The sequence below is a fragment of the Phocoena sinus genome, chromosome 12 (genome assembly GCF_008692025.1).
Source record: "Phocoena sinus isolate mPhoSin1 chromosome 12, mPhoSin1.pri, whole genome shotgun sequence".
In the NCBI taxonomy this organism is placed as follows: Eukaryota; Metazoa; Chordata; class Mammalia; order Artiodactyla; family Phocoenidae; genus Phocoena; species Phocoena sinus.
The window spans coordinates 81,791,623-81,806,245 of NC_045774.1; the positions used below are offsets into that span (position 1 = coordinate 81,791,623).

Sequence of the window (14,623 nt, forward strand, 5' to 3'; positions counted from 1 at the left end):
TCCTCTTGTCTCAGAGCACACTTTCAACTACAGGACTCACTCAAACAGCGAATAAACGGTCCAAGAGCTGTCCTCAGTTCAGGGTTGGAAGTTAGTAGTGCAGGTGGGTGACTGAGTCAGACGACTTGTTTACATCCGTGCATGAAAGACAAGCTTCTCGGCAAAGGCCTCCTAAGGAAGGATACATTCTAGACAGAGACAGCCCGGGCCCAGTGTTGCCTTCCTCATGGGCCTGAGAAGTACCCCTTCCACATAGCCTAGCAGTTAAATTCTTGAAGATGGCTTTGCTCTCCATCTAAGACTTTGCCTTTTGCTTAAGGGCTGATGACCTCTTACCTGTCTCTGGGAGGCTCACTTCTAGACCTGAAAGAAGCCTGCTTCTGCTCAGGCCTCCCGGCTTGCTGCGAGGGCTCAGCCCCCTTTCTCCTGTCGGGCGGCACGCTGTGGGGAACCTGGTCCTGGGGAGAGGCAGTGGCTGTGCTCAGGGGGGTCTGAGACCTAGATCGCTCCTGCAGCCGGGATTTCTTTTCTCTCGGGGCCTCAGAACCAGCGCCTGTAGCTGTATCGCTGAGGGTTCCATCCTGACTTGGCTGCTGAGGGCCGCTTCCGAAGAACCACGCCCCCGATTTGGTTAAGATTTCTTGTTGCTTTCGACACAAATTGCATACCCACATCACCTATTTGAAGAAGAGAGAACGATATAAATTCTTTGCACTATTTGGAAATTATTTCTTTTCATCACACTAAAATATCCCTTAAGGAAGAAAGAATGGTTGTCATCTTTATATTTATCCTTGTACATTTCTCATGAAAATGATCTTTGCACAAGTCACCGTCAAGTATATGAATGCCTGGACCGAGACGCATCTGAAATCATAGACTTCTGGTAACCAGGATAGAGTTTTGCTTGGCATTTAGAACACTATGATTCTGAGTTGCATATTACCATGTATCCATCACATTTTGAATGACTGACTTTGAAGTTTCATTTAAAATAGCTTAGTAAAAATGGTCTAAGCAGGGTAGTCGATTGATTAGAAAAAGGTTGTAGGGCACCATAGAATTAATATTTATGTACATAAACCTCAGTGTGTCATAGGATTTAGAAGGATCTACTCAAAAACCATCCATTATTAGAATCAATATGACAAGATATTTACGTGGAACAAACAATGAAAGGTAGGCACAAAAGAAAAGGTCAGGCTGTATATTCTCTCTAGTTTACCAGCAATCAACTAACCTCAGCTAAAAGAGCTATTTCGGAGCCATCATTTGGAAACACATCTGCTGATAAATTATAAGATGTTATCGCCACTTAAAATAAATCTGTATAGCTGCTCTCCTCGTGGTGACACAACGAATGTAATAATGGGGCCAATGATGGTAACAGAAATAATGAATAATACAATAATAACAGCAACGCCCGCCTCAGTGACTTTTCTTGGATTGCACTTCAGTTTTTCCTTTGCATTTCAGAAACAGCACCTCCGGGAAAGGCTGATTACCAAACTCTAGGTCCTCATTTTCACTAATACTGACTCAGTCAGCAATTGTGCAAACATATCACGTAAGGATGAATAAATCCTCGAAACATTAAGTGAGAAACAATATAAAAGAGGAAAAGAAGAAGCATTGTTTCGTTGGCGAAAAGAAGAAAATGTACTCCTGAAAACATTCAGACGGATACAAAGAAAACTATCACTTGTTATTGTTTACAAGACAAAAATAAAAGCTAAAGTGAGAATAAGAAAAAGACAGAGAAAATATATTTTTAAAAAGGAAAATATTGCAGATGAACTGTTAAGAATTGCTCCCTTCCAAGCAAGAAAATTCAAATGAATTTTGAAAACTAAGACCAGCAGAGAGATTTGCTATAAAATGTTGAAGGTTGATTGTGCTTAACTCATTCCTCTACACTTCCTCGGGTGATGAAATGAAGACAACTCGGTCCACAAAAGCAGCTAATTATAGCATCTGCACAATGTATTAGATCACAGACTTCCCATTGAACGAGATGAACAATGCATTGTATACGCCTGTATCAGAATACAGGATCTATGGAATGGAACTTCAAGTTAACATGCTTGCCAAATATGGCTATACTGTGCACGATGTATTAATACCACCATCTCTTAGATATCATTAATAAGGTCCCTCAGAAGTCCTGATGGATTGAGAGTGGACGTATCAAAGATGGCGATACCCTAGGACCAGAACTTCCATCAACAGTGACACTGAGTCTCCTCCGCCCAGACCCTGGATGGGGACAGGTGATGTGCTTCCTCTTTGGCTGCCTCTTTGGTTGACAAGACAGTGATGTGGAGGTCTGAATTCATGGAGTTCAAGGAGATTGGTATGAAACTTTGACTATTTTACAGAAACGAAGTAGACATTAAATTTTTATTTATTACACGAATAATAAGCAAAATACTACTCTTTATCAAATTAGGTCCTTTTCTACAAAAATATTAAAGTGTATTTAGGATAAATATGAATTTCCTTCAAAACCATACAGAACACAACAAAATTTACAATTATGACAAAAGTTTCAAAATGGAATTAAGCTGAATAAAGAGGCAGAAAAAAGCAGAAAATATGCACTTCTGCATATTTTCTAGAAAGTTATCACAATCTTAGCTTGATTGTTTCACATTTTTAAGTGCTATAAAAATGGATCAATAGAAAGTAATTAGCAGATTTGTGCAGATTCCATGTTTTGAATATGTTACCAGTTTTGAATATGTGCTGCAGGATTGATAAAAGCAAACAAAATATAGTTATTATTTATTTTAATAAGTTAAAATTACAATTAAATTGTAATTAAATTAAATTTTAGTTAAATTTTACAATTCACTTAATTTCATTTTTAATTTATTCAAAAGGTTATAATTAGTAGTTAAGAAAAAGCAGCTGTTTTGATTAATGCATTTAATATTATTCATTCTTTTAAATCTGTGATATTTCCTTAATTTTTGTAGAGTTTTAACACTTAGGAAAACTATTGTTTAATTTCAAATTTTCCTATGTATTATCTTTTTGTGCACCATAATATTTTTAGATTTGTATTTAAAAATTAATTATAAGTGTGGTCAACATATCTGCCAATTTGAAAGCAAAATTAACTAAAAAAGTTAAAATATTTTTATTGAAATACTATACCTCCCAATATCCATTATTAGTTGTATAAATTAGTCTTGCCACAAAGTTTACAAATGAAAAAGGAATTGCTTATATGAGATGTAAAAAACTATGAGATTACAATAGAATATTAGTCATACCTTTCAACACATTTTGTATCAAACATTGCAGACATGTATAAAAATGAGCTAATTCGTTGCTGAGAAGCAACACAGTTATGTGTGTGAGATAGGTTTCCACTCTCTCATAGTAGATGAGATAGTAGAAAATAGTTGATGACAGAGGAGATGAAAATGAATGAGTTCTCTTTGGTGCTTGTTTTGATGTGTGTGTGTGTGTCTGAGTGTGTGTCTGCGTGTGTATGTCTGTGTGTGTGTGTTTCTCCTAGTCTTTTGTTATTGTTATTTCATAGGTTTATTTTTTCCTTTTGGAATTTCATTAAATACATAATATGGATTTATGAAATATAAAATATGATATAAATTGCTTCTTTTTAAAGAGTAAAGCACCTCAATCCCACTGTTCCACTATTAATATTTCAGTTTAGTTTTTCTATACAAATTTAAAACAAATTCCACTGTAACTTGGCATTCTATTTACTCACTTAATATTACAGCATAAATATTTCTATGGATTCTAAATGTTTCTAAAACATTTTAATATTACAAAATATTCTATAGACACTGTATACCATTAGTCTAACCCTTAAACTGCTTACATTCTTTCACATTAATACAGAACTCTGCAGTAAAAAAGTGTTGATCAAACTGTTTTCCTATTTAAAGTCATTTAGTTTTTAGAATGTATCAGAAAAATCAAATTACTGGGTAAAATTTTAGAGTGCTTTTAAGGTTCTTTTGCTATAAGCACTATACAATAGTTTAGGATTCTTTGTCTATTTTGCAAAATAGCCTCCCAAATGGGTTTTGCCAAATTGTAACCAAAAACCTGACAATATCAGCTCTGGATTTTAAGGTCTGATGATTTAATAATGCCCCCAGACCGTGTACTCTCACTCTCATCAATGTTTCAGATTTAAGATAATATAATGAGATCTCACCTAAATAATCACCAAAAGGCATCTAACAAAGTCATAACTGTCCATTCAAAAACACCTCCACATAAGCACATACAAGCATACCCTGAGAAGTCCCAATCAACCTTTCTAATTCCTTGTTTTTGTCTTTGTGCCTTTTTTCCCCTATGGATAGTTAATAAATCATTAAAACAAACAAACAAACAAACAAAAACCTAGAGCATTAAAGAGAAAGGCCAAGATAGATGTAAAGGAGAACTGATTTTGGAAAAGTAAGAGATAATTCCAAGAATAGAAAAGAAAACTTAAAATGGTCTCTAATTAGTGTTCAGATACCAGAACAAAAAGAGTTCTTGAAAAACAATACTAAGATTGTCAACAACAAAAAATGAATTTCAAAGGAGTTTATTAAAAAATCAAGAGATAAAAAAATATGAGACAAAGTCCAGCTAGTTCCAAAAAGATAGAACAGAACATAGCAGAGAATGAATTTTGCAAAAATAATAGGAGGCAAATTCCCAGAGTGGAAAAAGTCACTGCATTTTAACAAAAAGAATGGAAAAAGAAACCACAAAGAGACAACATTGCTATAAAATTTCAATACACCAAAGATAAAGAGAAGATCCTAAAAGCTTCCAGAAAGAAAAAGTCAGATCCCTTTCAAATAGAATAGATCAGATTTCTCATCAGCAATATTGAATGTTTGAAGACAGGGAGAAATACCTTCAATGTTCTTGGGAAAAACATTGGAGCCTGCAATTCTATAGATAAGCAATTCATCAAGCAAGTGTAAAAGCAGTAAGCAGTATTCTCAGCATTTGGAAGAACTTGGAAAATTTACCACTCACACAGCCTTCCTTAGCAAAACAAAGTCTTCCAAGAAAGAGGAGGAAATGGGATCTAAGAGCAAATGGTCGTTTGCAGAAAGAGCAGTTAAGGGAAGTCCCAGCATGAACAGCCCCTTCTGGAAGCTTAAAAAGAATCTTGGAGCAATAGTGCTTTGTGACCACCTAGAGGGGTGGGATAGGGAGGGTGGGAGGGAGACGCAAGAGGGAGGAGATATGGGGATGTATGTATGTATATGTATAGCTGATTCACTTTGTTATAAAGCAGAAACTAACACACCATTGTAAAGCAATTATACTCCAATAAAGGTGTTAACAACAACAACAACAAAAAGAAACTTGGAGCAAGAGGATGAGGCTCCTGGAATGAGGATTTCAAGAGTGAGAATAAAATATCTGAGAAAACAACAGCAACGGCAACAAAGGACCTTGTGGAATGCACAGTGTCGTTTACATAAAGAAACTTAGCTGGCTTAAAGAAGAACCCATTTGCATCTGAAGGTAGGAATATTCTCCACCAAGTGGAACAATGTATTGGCCTCCTAGAATATCATGCATAATCTAAGCCCACCACTCAGCTCTATGGTGGATAAGAACCGTATTATTTCAAGTTGCAGATGTGCCTGGTGGAGGAAATGAACTAATGATTAGGTGGAAGGACAGAGGGGTGTCTAAATGAACCTTATCCTTCTCTGTCACAGCAAGAGTATACGGCTGGGAGCAGCATTTACTAGCCCTGAACTTAGATGCTCGGTTGTACTTTGTCTCTCATGAATAGACTTGCAGTTGGGAAAGCATATACTTGCAGAGGATTCTTATTTTTGATATTGATATAATGCTTTCTTCTTTGTATTTCATTTTTATCCACAAATACATAGTTACATAGACAGGTATATGCGGTTTGATGTCTAGTGGTATATTTACCTTTCAGCTATACTCATAATATATGATTAAAAGTAGAATGGCATACCATGATCATTTACTGCCATTTATTGATAATTTTATCACTTCTGTTCATTTCCATGTTACTAATGGGAATGAACGTTTTTCTCAGTGTTTTCCAGATGTTCATTAAGATATTGACTGCCGCAGCCTTTTGTGTCTTTATCAATTGAATTAATACTAATTTCCTACCCGTTTTAATTGATTTAACTCTTTGAGAGAAAGAGTTTTCATATTGTTACTTGTCATTTCAATTATCTTTCTCTTTGTCAATAAAATGGTTTTTCATTTTATACAGTCTAATCTATTGTGCTCTTCCTTGGCAATTCTTCTGTTGTACTTTAGCCCAGAAAACGCTTTGATAAATATTCGCTTTTACTTTTATTGACTAAATACGGTTGAACATTTTACAATTTACTCCTTGGTCCCTCAGAATTTACTCTGATGTGTGACAAGAGATAGGAATCTAAAGTGGGTTTTTTTTTTCCCTTCATAGCTAACTATCTCATAGCTAACTACATGATTTACTGGATAATCCTTCGTCACACGACCAACCTTCAAAGAAGACTACGTGTCTAGAGTTAAAACAGTGCAGGTTCTAATCTCAGACACACCACTTCTTTGCTATTTACTCAGGCCCCCTCCCTAACTCAGTACCTCATCAGTAAACTGATGATCTAATAGCTCCTAACTCACTGAGATGTTTGGGGCATTAATGACATAATTGATCTGAATCACTCAGCACATATCCTGACAGATAGTAAGTGCTTATGAGGCACTAATAACAGGATAATGCCTAATTATTACTAATAACTGATCATTACCATCATCATTACTTTACTAATCATACATATAAAATCTTTTAGGGGATTTCAGCTGCATACAAAGCCAGCAAGATAAATTTTGTTCCTACAGAGATACAGACGTATAAATGTCAATGTAATTCAACCACATCAGCTGCACAGTTCCTACACCTTGAGATGCTTTCACACAGGCTGTCTGATGGTGTGTCTCTCATTGCTCTCGTCTGTGTAAAAGTCAAACATTTTTCTTATCTTGATTCTGTGTAGGTCACAGCATGTCACTGAACACTGAACACCATGAAAAGAGCAGAACTGGGGAAGTCACACCCTCTCTCTATGTTTCAGTTTACTCGTTTGTAAAATAGAGAAAATAATAGTACTGATGATTTCACAGGCTCTGTCAGGATTAAGTGAGTGAGAGAATATATGCAACTGTGTTTAGCACACAGAAAGCACTCAGTATATATACAAAAACTCACTGAAGACGTGTCTTCAATTAAATTAAATTATTCTTTATTTTCTGTATGAAGTGCCATACTCTGCACATCTTTCTGATTTAAACAAATATTTCTGTTATGCGCTAGGCATTTTGCTAGGCTCTGGGGATACATCAGTGAACAAAATGACAAAAATCTTGCCTGTGGAGTTTATGTTCCAGTGAAGAAAACAGACAAAAACAAAACAAAATAGTAAACATACGAGGCATGCTGGATAGTGAGAAGTGCTGTAGAAAAAATAAGAACAGGCATTCTGTGTGGCAGTGAGTGGGGTTGACCTTCAAAATGGCTGGTCGGGGAACATTTCACTGAGAGAGAGTATCTGAGTATGTCAGACTGTAAGAACAGCAAATGAAGAAGATTTTGAACAGGGGTATGCCTGCTGGTTTCAAGGAACAGCTGGGGCCAAGGCAGTGAAGGTGGTGCGGTGTGGTGGGTTCACAAAGCAACAGGGGGCAGACTGAGTAGGTCTTCGTGAGTCACAGCAAAGACTTTGACTTTCACGATGAGAGTGATGGAAGCTCTTGGAAGGTTTTGAGCAGAGAAACGACCTAACGTGTTTTATGCTTTAACAGGCTCCTTCTAGCCACTGTGGTGAGAATTAAATGCAGGAGCTCAGTTGCAGAATCTTTTTGCATTGAATTCTAATACTGCTCTTTTTACTCTCTTTAAGCTCATCTTTGCCAGATATGTTTCCTAACCCTTTTAGTTTATCTTTCTGTGTCATTTTGTTGGCGGTGCATCTCTTCATATACAGCACAGGACTGAGTTGTATTTATTTATCTGGTCTTTGTTTTTCAGTAGCATCCAAACATGCACTATCCTTATTTTCTATGTCCTGACTCATATTTTTTCTGGCATTCAGTAACTTTATTGACATTTAATAAATTGTGGTAATTATTATTGTCGTAACCTTAATTTAAGGAGCAGAAACTTATCTGTTGTTTGCAAGGAAAGTATCGAGGTACTATGTGTGAGAATTCACAAGTTCAAATTTATCGTTTCTAGTGACAGAAAGTGTATAAAGTCTCATAAAATATTCTACTGTGAGTAACATGACTCCTATTTTAGATATTACCTGGTCAATAGTTTGCTGGTATTATGGAAATTCACAGGTAATATTAAAGTACTTTTTATTGGTTTATAACACTATATAAGTTTTGTGTGTACAGTATTATATTTTGACTTCTGTATACATTACTGCATGCTCACCACCAAGGATTTAGTGTCCATGTGTAACCATAGAATTGACCCCCTAACCCCCTTTCCCTCTGGTAACCAATACTTGTTCTCTGTACCTTTGGGCTTCCTTTTGTTTGGTTTGTTCATTTATTTTGTTTGTTTCTTCGATTTATATTGCACTTGTGAGTGAAATCATATGTTATTTGTCTTTCTTCATCTGACTTATTTCACTTAGTATAATGCCTTCAAGGTCAATCCGTGTAGTCATGAATGGCAAAATTTCACCTTTTTAAATGAATGAGTAATATTCTATTCTATATACACAAAACACATCTCCTTTATACATTCTTCTGTTGACAGGCACTTAGATTTTTTCCATATCTTGACTATTGTAAATAATGCTATGATGAACATAAGGGTGCCTGTATTTTTTCAAATTAGTGTTTTGTTTTGTTTTGTAATTTTTGAATAAATGCTCAGAAGTGGAATAGCTGGATCATGTAGTAGTTCCAGTCTTAATTTGGGGGGGAACCTCCATACAGTTCTCCACAGTGGCTGCACCAATTTACGTTCTCACCAGCAATGCATGAGGGTTCCCTTTTCTCCACATCCTTTGATTTCTTTTTTGACCCAATAGTTTTTCAGTAGCATGTTGTTTAGTTTGCACATTTCTGTGATTTTCCATCTTTCTTCTTGTAGTTGATCTCTAGTTTCATAACTTTGTGATAAGAAAAGATTCTGGATATAATTTCAACCTTCTTAAATTTATTGGGACTTGTTTTGTGTCCCAAAATATGCTCTATCTTTAAGAATGTTCCATGTGTGCATGAAAGGAATATGTATTCTGTTGCATTCGGATGGAATGTTCTGTATAAATCTATGAAGTTCATCCTGTCTAATATTTCATTTTAGGCCTCTGTCTCCTTGTTAACTGTCTATCTGGATGATCTATCCGTTGAGGTAATGGTGATCCTATACTAGGTGCATATATACTAACCATAGTTATGTCTTCTTGATGAAATGTCCCCTTTATCCTAATGTAATGTCCATCTTTGTCTCTAGTTACATTTTTTTGGCTTGAACACTGTCTTCTCTGGTATAAGTATGTCTGTCTCCACTTTCTTTTGGCTGCCATTTGCTTAGCATATCATCTTTCATCCATTCTCTTTGAGCTTATGTTTGTCTTTAGAGCTATAGTTCAATCTTGTTTTTTAATCCATCCAGCCACTCTGTGTCTTCTGACTGGTGAATTCAATCCATTTATATTTAGGGTGATTATGAAATGAGAACTTAGTGTTGCCATTTTATTTTTTCCTTTCTTTGCTTCCTTTCTTTGCTCTATATCTCCATTGAATTTTTTTCCTTCTGTTTTTGTCTGCCATTTTAATTTGGTGATTTTCTATGATTTATTTTCAGTTTCCCCTTTTTTAGTGTTTTCTCTCTCTGCTCTGGATTTATGTTTTGTGGTTGCCATGAGATTTCTATAAAACATCTCATAGATAAAGTCGTCCTTTTTCTACCGATAGCATCTCATTTTCATTTGCCTATATGGATCTTAACCTTTTCTTCTTCCCCTTTTATGTTTTTGTTGTCTCAAAGTATCCCATTTTATGTTGTAAGTTTTTTACCAAATTAGCTATAATTATATTTAACACTTTTTCCCTTTAACCTTTATGCTATAATCAATTCCTTAACAACATATTCTGATATAGAGTTGTAATTTTCTGCTTTTGTCTGTCGATTTATCACCTTACTAAAAGTTTTGTATACTTCTGCTTTTTCCTTTCAGGTAGAAGAGCTCCTTCCAACATCTCTTGTAAGGCACGTCTAGTGGTGATGACCTCCCTCAGCTTTTGTTTGTCTGGGAAAGCCATTACTTCTCCTTCATAAGGGTACTTTTATGAAGGGTAACTTTTCTGGATAGAGTATTCTTGGCTGACAGTTTTTATCTTTCAGTATTTTGAGAATGTCATTCCACTCTGTCTTGGCCTATAGAGTTTCTGCTGAGAAATCTGCTGTAGCCTAAGGGCAGGTTTCTTTGTAGGTGATGATCATTTTTTCCCTGGCTGTTTTAAAATTCTTTCTTTGTCATTGACTTTCAATAGTTTTAATATAATGTGCCTTGGAAAAGGTCTTTTTGTATTGAGATAATTAGTTGTTCTCTTAGATTCATGGACTTGTATATCCAGTTGCTTCCCCAGGTTTGGGAAGTTCTTAGCTACTATTTCTTTAAGTAAACTCTCTGCTCCTGTCTTTCTTTATTCTCCTTCCGGGATACCCATTATCCTAATGTTGCACTTCCTAATAGAGTTGGATAGTCTTGCAGAATTTCTCCTTTTTTTAAAATCTTAATTCTCTTTCCTCTTCTACACGTATCATTTCTAGATTTCAATCTTTGAGCTCGCTAATTCTTCCATCTGGTCTGCTCTATTTCCAATGCTTTTAATGCATTCTTTATCTCCTTTATTGAGGTCTTCAGCTCCCAAATTTCTGTTTCGTCCTTTTTTAGAGTTTCAATCTCTTTGGTAAAGTATTCTTTCTGCTTGTGAATTTTATCCCTAAACCCATGGAGCTGCCTAAGTTCTTGCTCTTCTGCATTTCTTCCTCCAATGGGCTCCATGAGAGATCACAACTCCTTTAAAAAAAATATTTTTGAAGCTTATACAAAAAATGGGCATTTGTTTAATAACTTATACTCATGCCTCCTAGATTAACACAGTATTTGCATTATAAAACATGCAAAATATAAATTTAAATGAATGAGATAAAATATAATAGAATTTGAATTTTATATTGTACCCAAATAAAATTAGAAAACACTAACAAAAATTCTGGGAATAGCCTAATTTTGGAAATTAAGCAACACGTATATAAATATGTGAAGGTCAAAGAATAAATCACAAGAGAAATTAAAATGTGTTTTTTGATCTGAATGATAATAAAATACAACTTATTAAAATTTCTGAGATGTGGCTAAAGTACTTTTTAGAAAATTATAGCTTTAAACACTCCATTCCAAAAGAAAAATATAAAATCAATGATCTAAGTTTTCACATTAAAACAGACAAAATTAATAAAATTAATTAACAAGAATAATGAAATATAGAATAAAGAAGAAAACAATAGAGATTAGAGTGGAAATCAGTTAAATATAAAATTTAAAAATCAATAAAACCCAGATAAGATCAATGAAATCAGAAACTGGGTTATGATACTTCTTATATGTGGAATCTTAAAAAAAAATGATACAAATGAACTCATTCACAAAACAGAAACAGACTCACAGACTTAGAGAATGAACTTATAGTTACCAGGGGGGAAGGGTGGGGGCAAGAGATAGAGTAGGAGTTTGGGATTAACAGGTACACACTGCTATATTTAAAACAGATAGCCAACAAGGACCGACTGTATAGCACTGGGAACTCTGCTCAATATTCTGTAATAATCTAAATGGGAAAGGAATTTGAAAAATAGTAAAAAAAATTTTTAAATAAATTTTAAAATTAAATTAAATTTAATTTAATTAAAAAAAAAAGAAAAGCTGTAACATTCATTTCAGGGACTAGCTTCTATTTCAAATGTGCCTAAATGGAGAGTTATGCATTTAAAATGTGGACTATTTTCATGTAAGGGAAACAAAATAAATTGCACTGAGACCCACTTAAACATTAAAAAAAAAAAAAAAAAAAAAAGAAACTGGCTCTTTGGAGGGAGTAATAAAATTGATGAACATCCCACTTGACTGATTAAGAAAAATAACAGAAAATAGAATTACCAAAAGAGGGGACAGCACCACAGATCGATCCTAGACTCATTAAAAAGATAAATAGGGCTTCCCTGGTGGTGCAGTGGTTGAGAGTCTGCCTGCCGATGCAGGGGACAAGGGTTTGTGCCCCGGTCCGGGAAGATCCCACATGCCGTGGAGTGGCTGGGCCCGTGAGCCATGGCTGCTGAGCCTGTCTGTCTGGAGCCTGTGCTCCGCAACGGGAGAGGCCACAACAGTGAGAGGCCCGCGTACCGCAAAAAAAAAAAAAAAAAAAAAAAAAAGATAAATAAGGGAATATTATGAACAACTTTATGCCAATAAATTAATTAACATGGATTAGAGAAATTCCATTAAAATTCAAACTAACAAAACTGACCCAGGAAGAAATAGGAAACATCAACTGCCCCATAACTAATAAAGAGGTTGTATTCATAATTAAAAGATAATGTACAATGAAAATGTCAAAACCAGATATCTTTACTGGAAAATTCTTTTAAACATATTTAAAGATATCAAAATGATATCAATATAACATGGACTTTTTTTTACTGAAAAAGAGGAAGATTGACCACTTCCACTTCTGAACTCCTTTTATCAGGTCAGCCTAGCCTTGAAGCTAAATTCCAGATACAAGAAAACCTTCCTGTAGGAAAATAAAGTTAAAAACCACTATCCCTCAAAAACATAGAAGCAAAAAGCTTTCAGAAAAAGTTTATCAAATATACAGGAAACCTACCACTAACAGTATATTTATTGTGAAAGTCAAATGTTTTCTACCTAAGATTGAGAGCAAAGCAAGGATTTCTGTTCTCAACATCACTATTAACCATTGTAATAGAGATCATAGCAAATACAATAAGGCAAAAAGAAATAAAATATAAATTTTGGAAAGGAAAAAGTAAACGTATCCTTATGGACAGAAGTCATAATAGTATATACAGGAATTCCTAAAGAATCTACAAAACACTGCTGGAACAAATATCTTGTAGCAGGACACAAATTCAATATACAAAAACAAATTTTAATCCTTAAGGATAAATTTAGCAACTATATGTGTAAAAGCTCTACACTAAAATTTATAAAACATTGTTGAGAAAAAATTTTTGAAGACTGCTGTGGACTGGACTGTGTCCTCCCCCTCCCCCCCCAATTCATATGTTGTAGTCCAAACCCCTAATGTGACTGTATGTGAAGATAGGGGCCTGTAAGAATGAGATCGTGGGGGTGGGACCCTGATCCAAAGAGACTAGGATTAATGTCCATATAAGAAGAGAGAGATGAGAGCTTTCCCCCCTGCTCCTGCCTGTGGAAGAACAGAGGGAAAGCCAGGTGGGGACACAGCAAGAAAGTGGTTGTCTCAAAGCCAGGAAGAGAGCTCTCACCAGACCCTGACCCTGCTGACACCTTAACCTTGGACTTCTCAGCCTCATGATAAATAAATGTCTGGTGCTTAAGCCACCCAGCCTATAGTAGTTTGTTATGATAGTTCAAGCAGACTAATAAATGGAGACATATATCACCTTTAATGATTGAAAAACTCTGCCTTGTTAAGATGCTATTTATCCCAAATAAGAAGCATGAGTGGGAGACCAGAGGTAAGCAGAGAGAAGTTTGGGTATTTTTTTCCTCCAGTAGTTTAGACAGTGATTTCATCCCTCTATAGCTCCCCTTGGATGGCCCCTCATTATACTGCCCTCCCAGGATCCAATAGCACCATTTCTTCCCCAACTCCTCTAGACCTAGATGTGTTCATGGCTTTCCAGCTTCAAACCATCTCAGTCTCTGATTGGATGAAAGCAATCTGCCTCTACCCTTACTTCCTGGAAGAAGCAAAAGTACTTGATTTTGATGTAATATAACATCATAAAAACCTCAAATTACATTGTAAGTTTTTCATGAAAAGTCTAAAGCATCCATCCAAAAATTACTGCATATACCAGGAGGCAACAACACATGAAGAAAGACAGAAAGAGATGAAGACAGAGAGACAGGGACAGGTAGAGAGAAAGAGGAAGAAGGAGAGAGAAACACGTAATGGAAACAGACCCGCAGGAGATCCAAATACTGGAGTTGTAAGACAGATATTCAAATATGGTGTTTAATATGTCCAGTAAGTTAGATGACAAGATGAAGAATCTAAACAGAGAATCAGAAACTATACAAGAAGCAAATGAAAATTCTAGAACTAAAAAAGAGTGAACTTAAATAATTAAGAACTCAGTAGATTGGTATCCTTTCAAATTAGAAAAAATAGAAAATAGGATTAGTGAACTCAAATTAGGATAAAATATGCAGGCTGATGTAGGGAGAAGAAAAAATATTGAATTATAAAATAAGGATGATCATAAGAGAGTTATGAACCATGGTAAGAAGGTTTAGCATGTGTGTAATTGGAGTCCTAGAAGGAGAAAATA

The 14,623-nt window shown here is 35.3% G+C and overlaps 1 protein-coding gene across 1 annotated transcript in view; it reads right to left on the minus strand.

The window, feature by feature from the left end:
- RIMS1 (regulating synaptic membrane exocytosis 1) overlaps positions 1–14,623 on the minus strand; it is a 475,475-nt gene that overhangs the window by 219,326 nt on the left and 241,526 nt on the right. Inside the window, 1 exon segment of the mRNA XM_032650909.1 lies at positions 337–677. Within this exon segment, the coding sequence (XP_032506800.1) occupies positions 337–677 (341 nt within the window).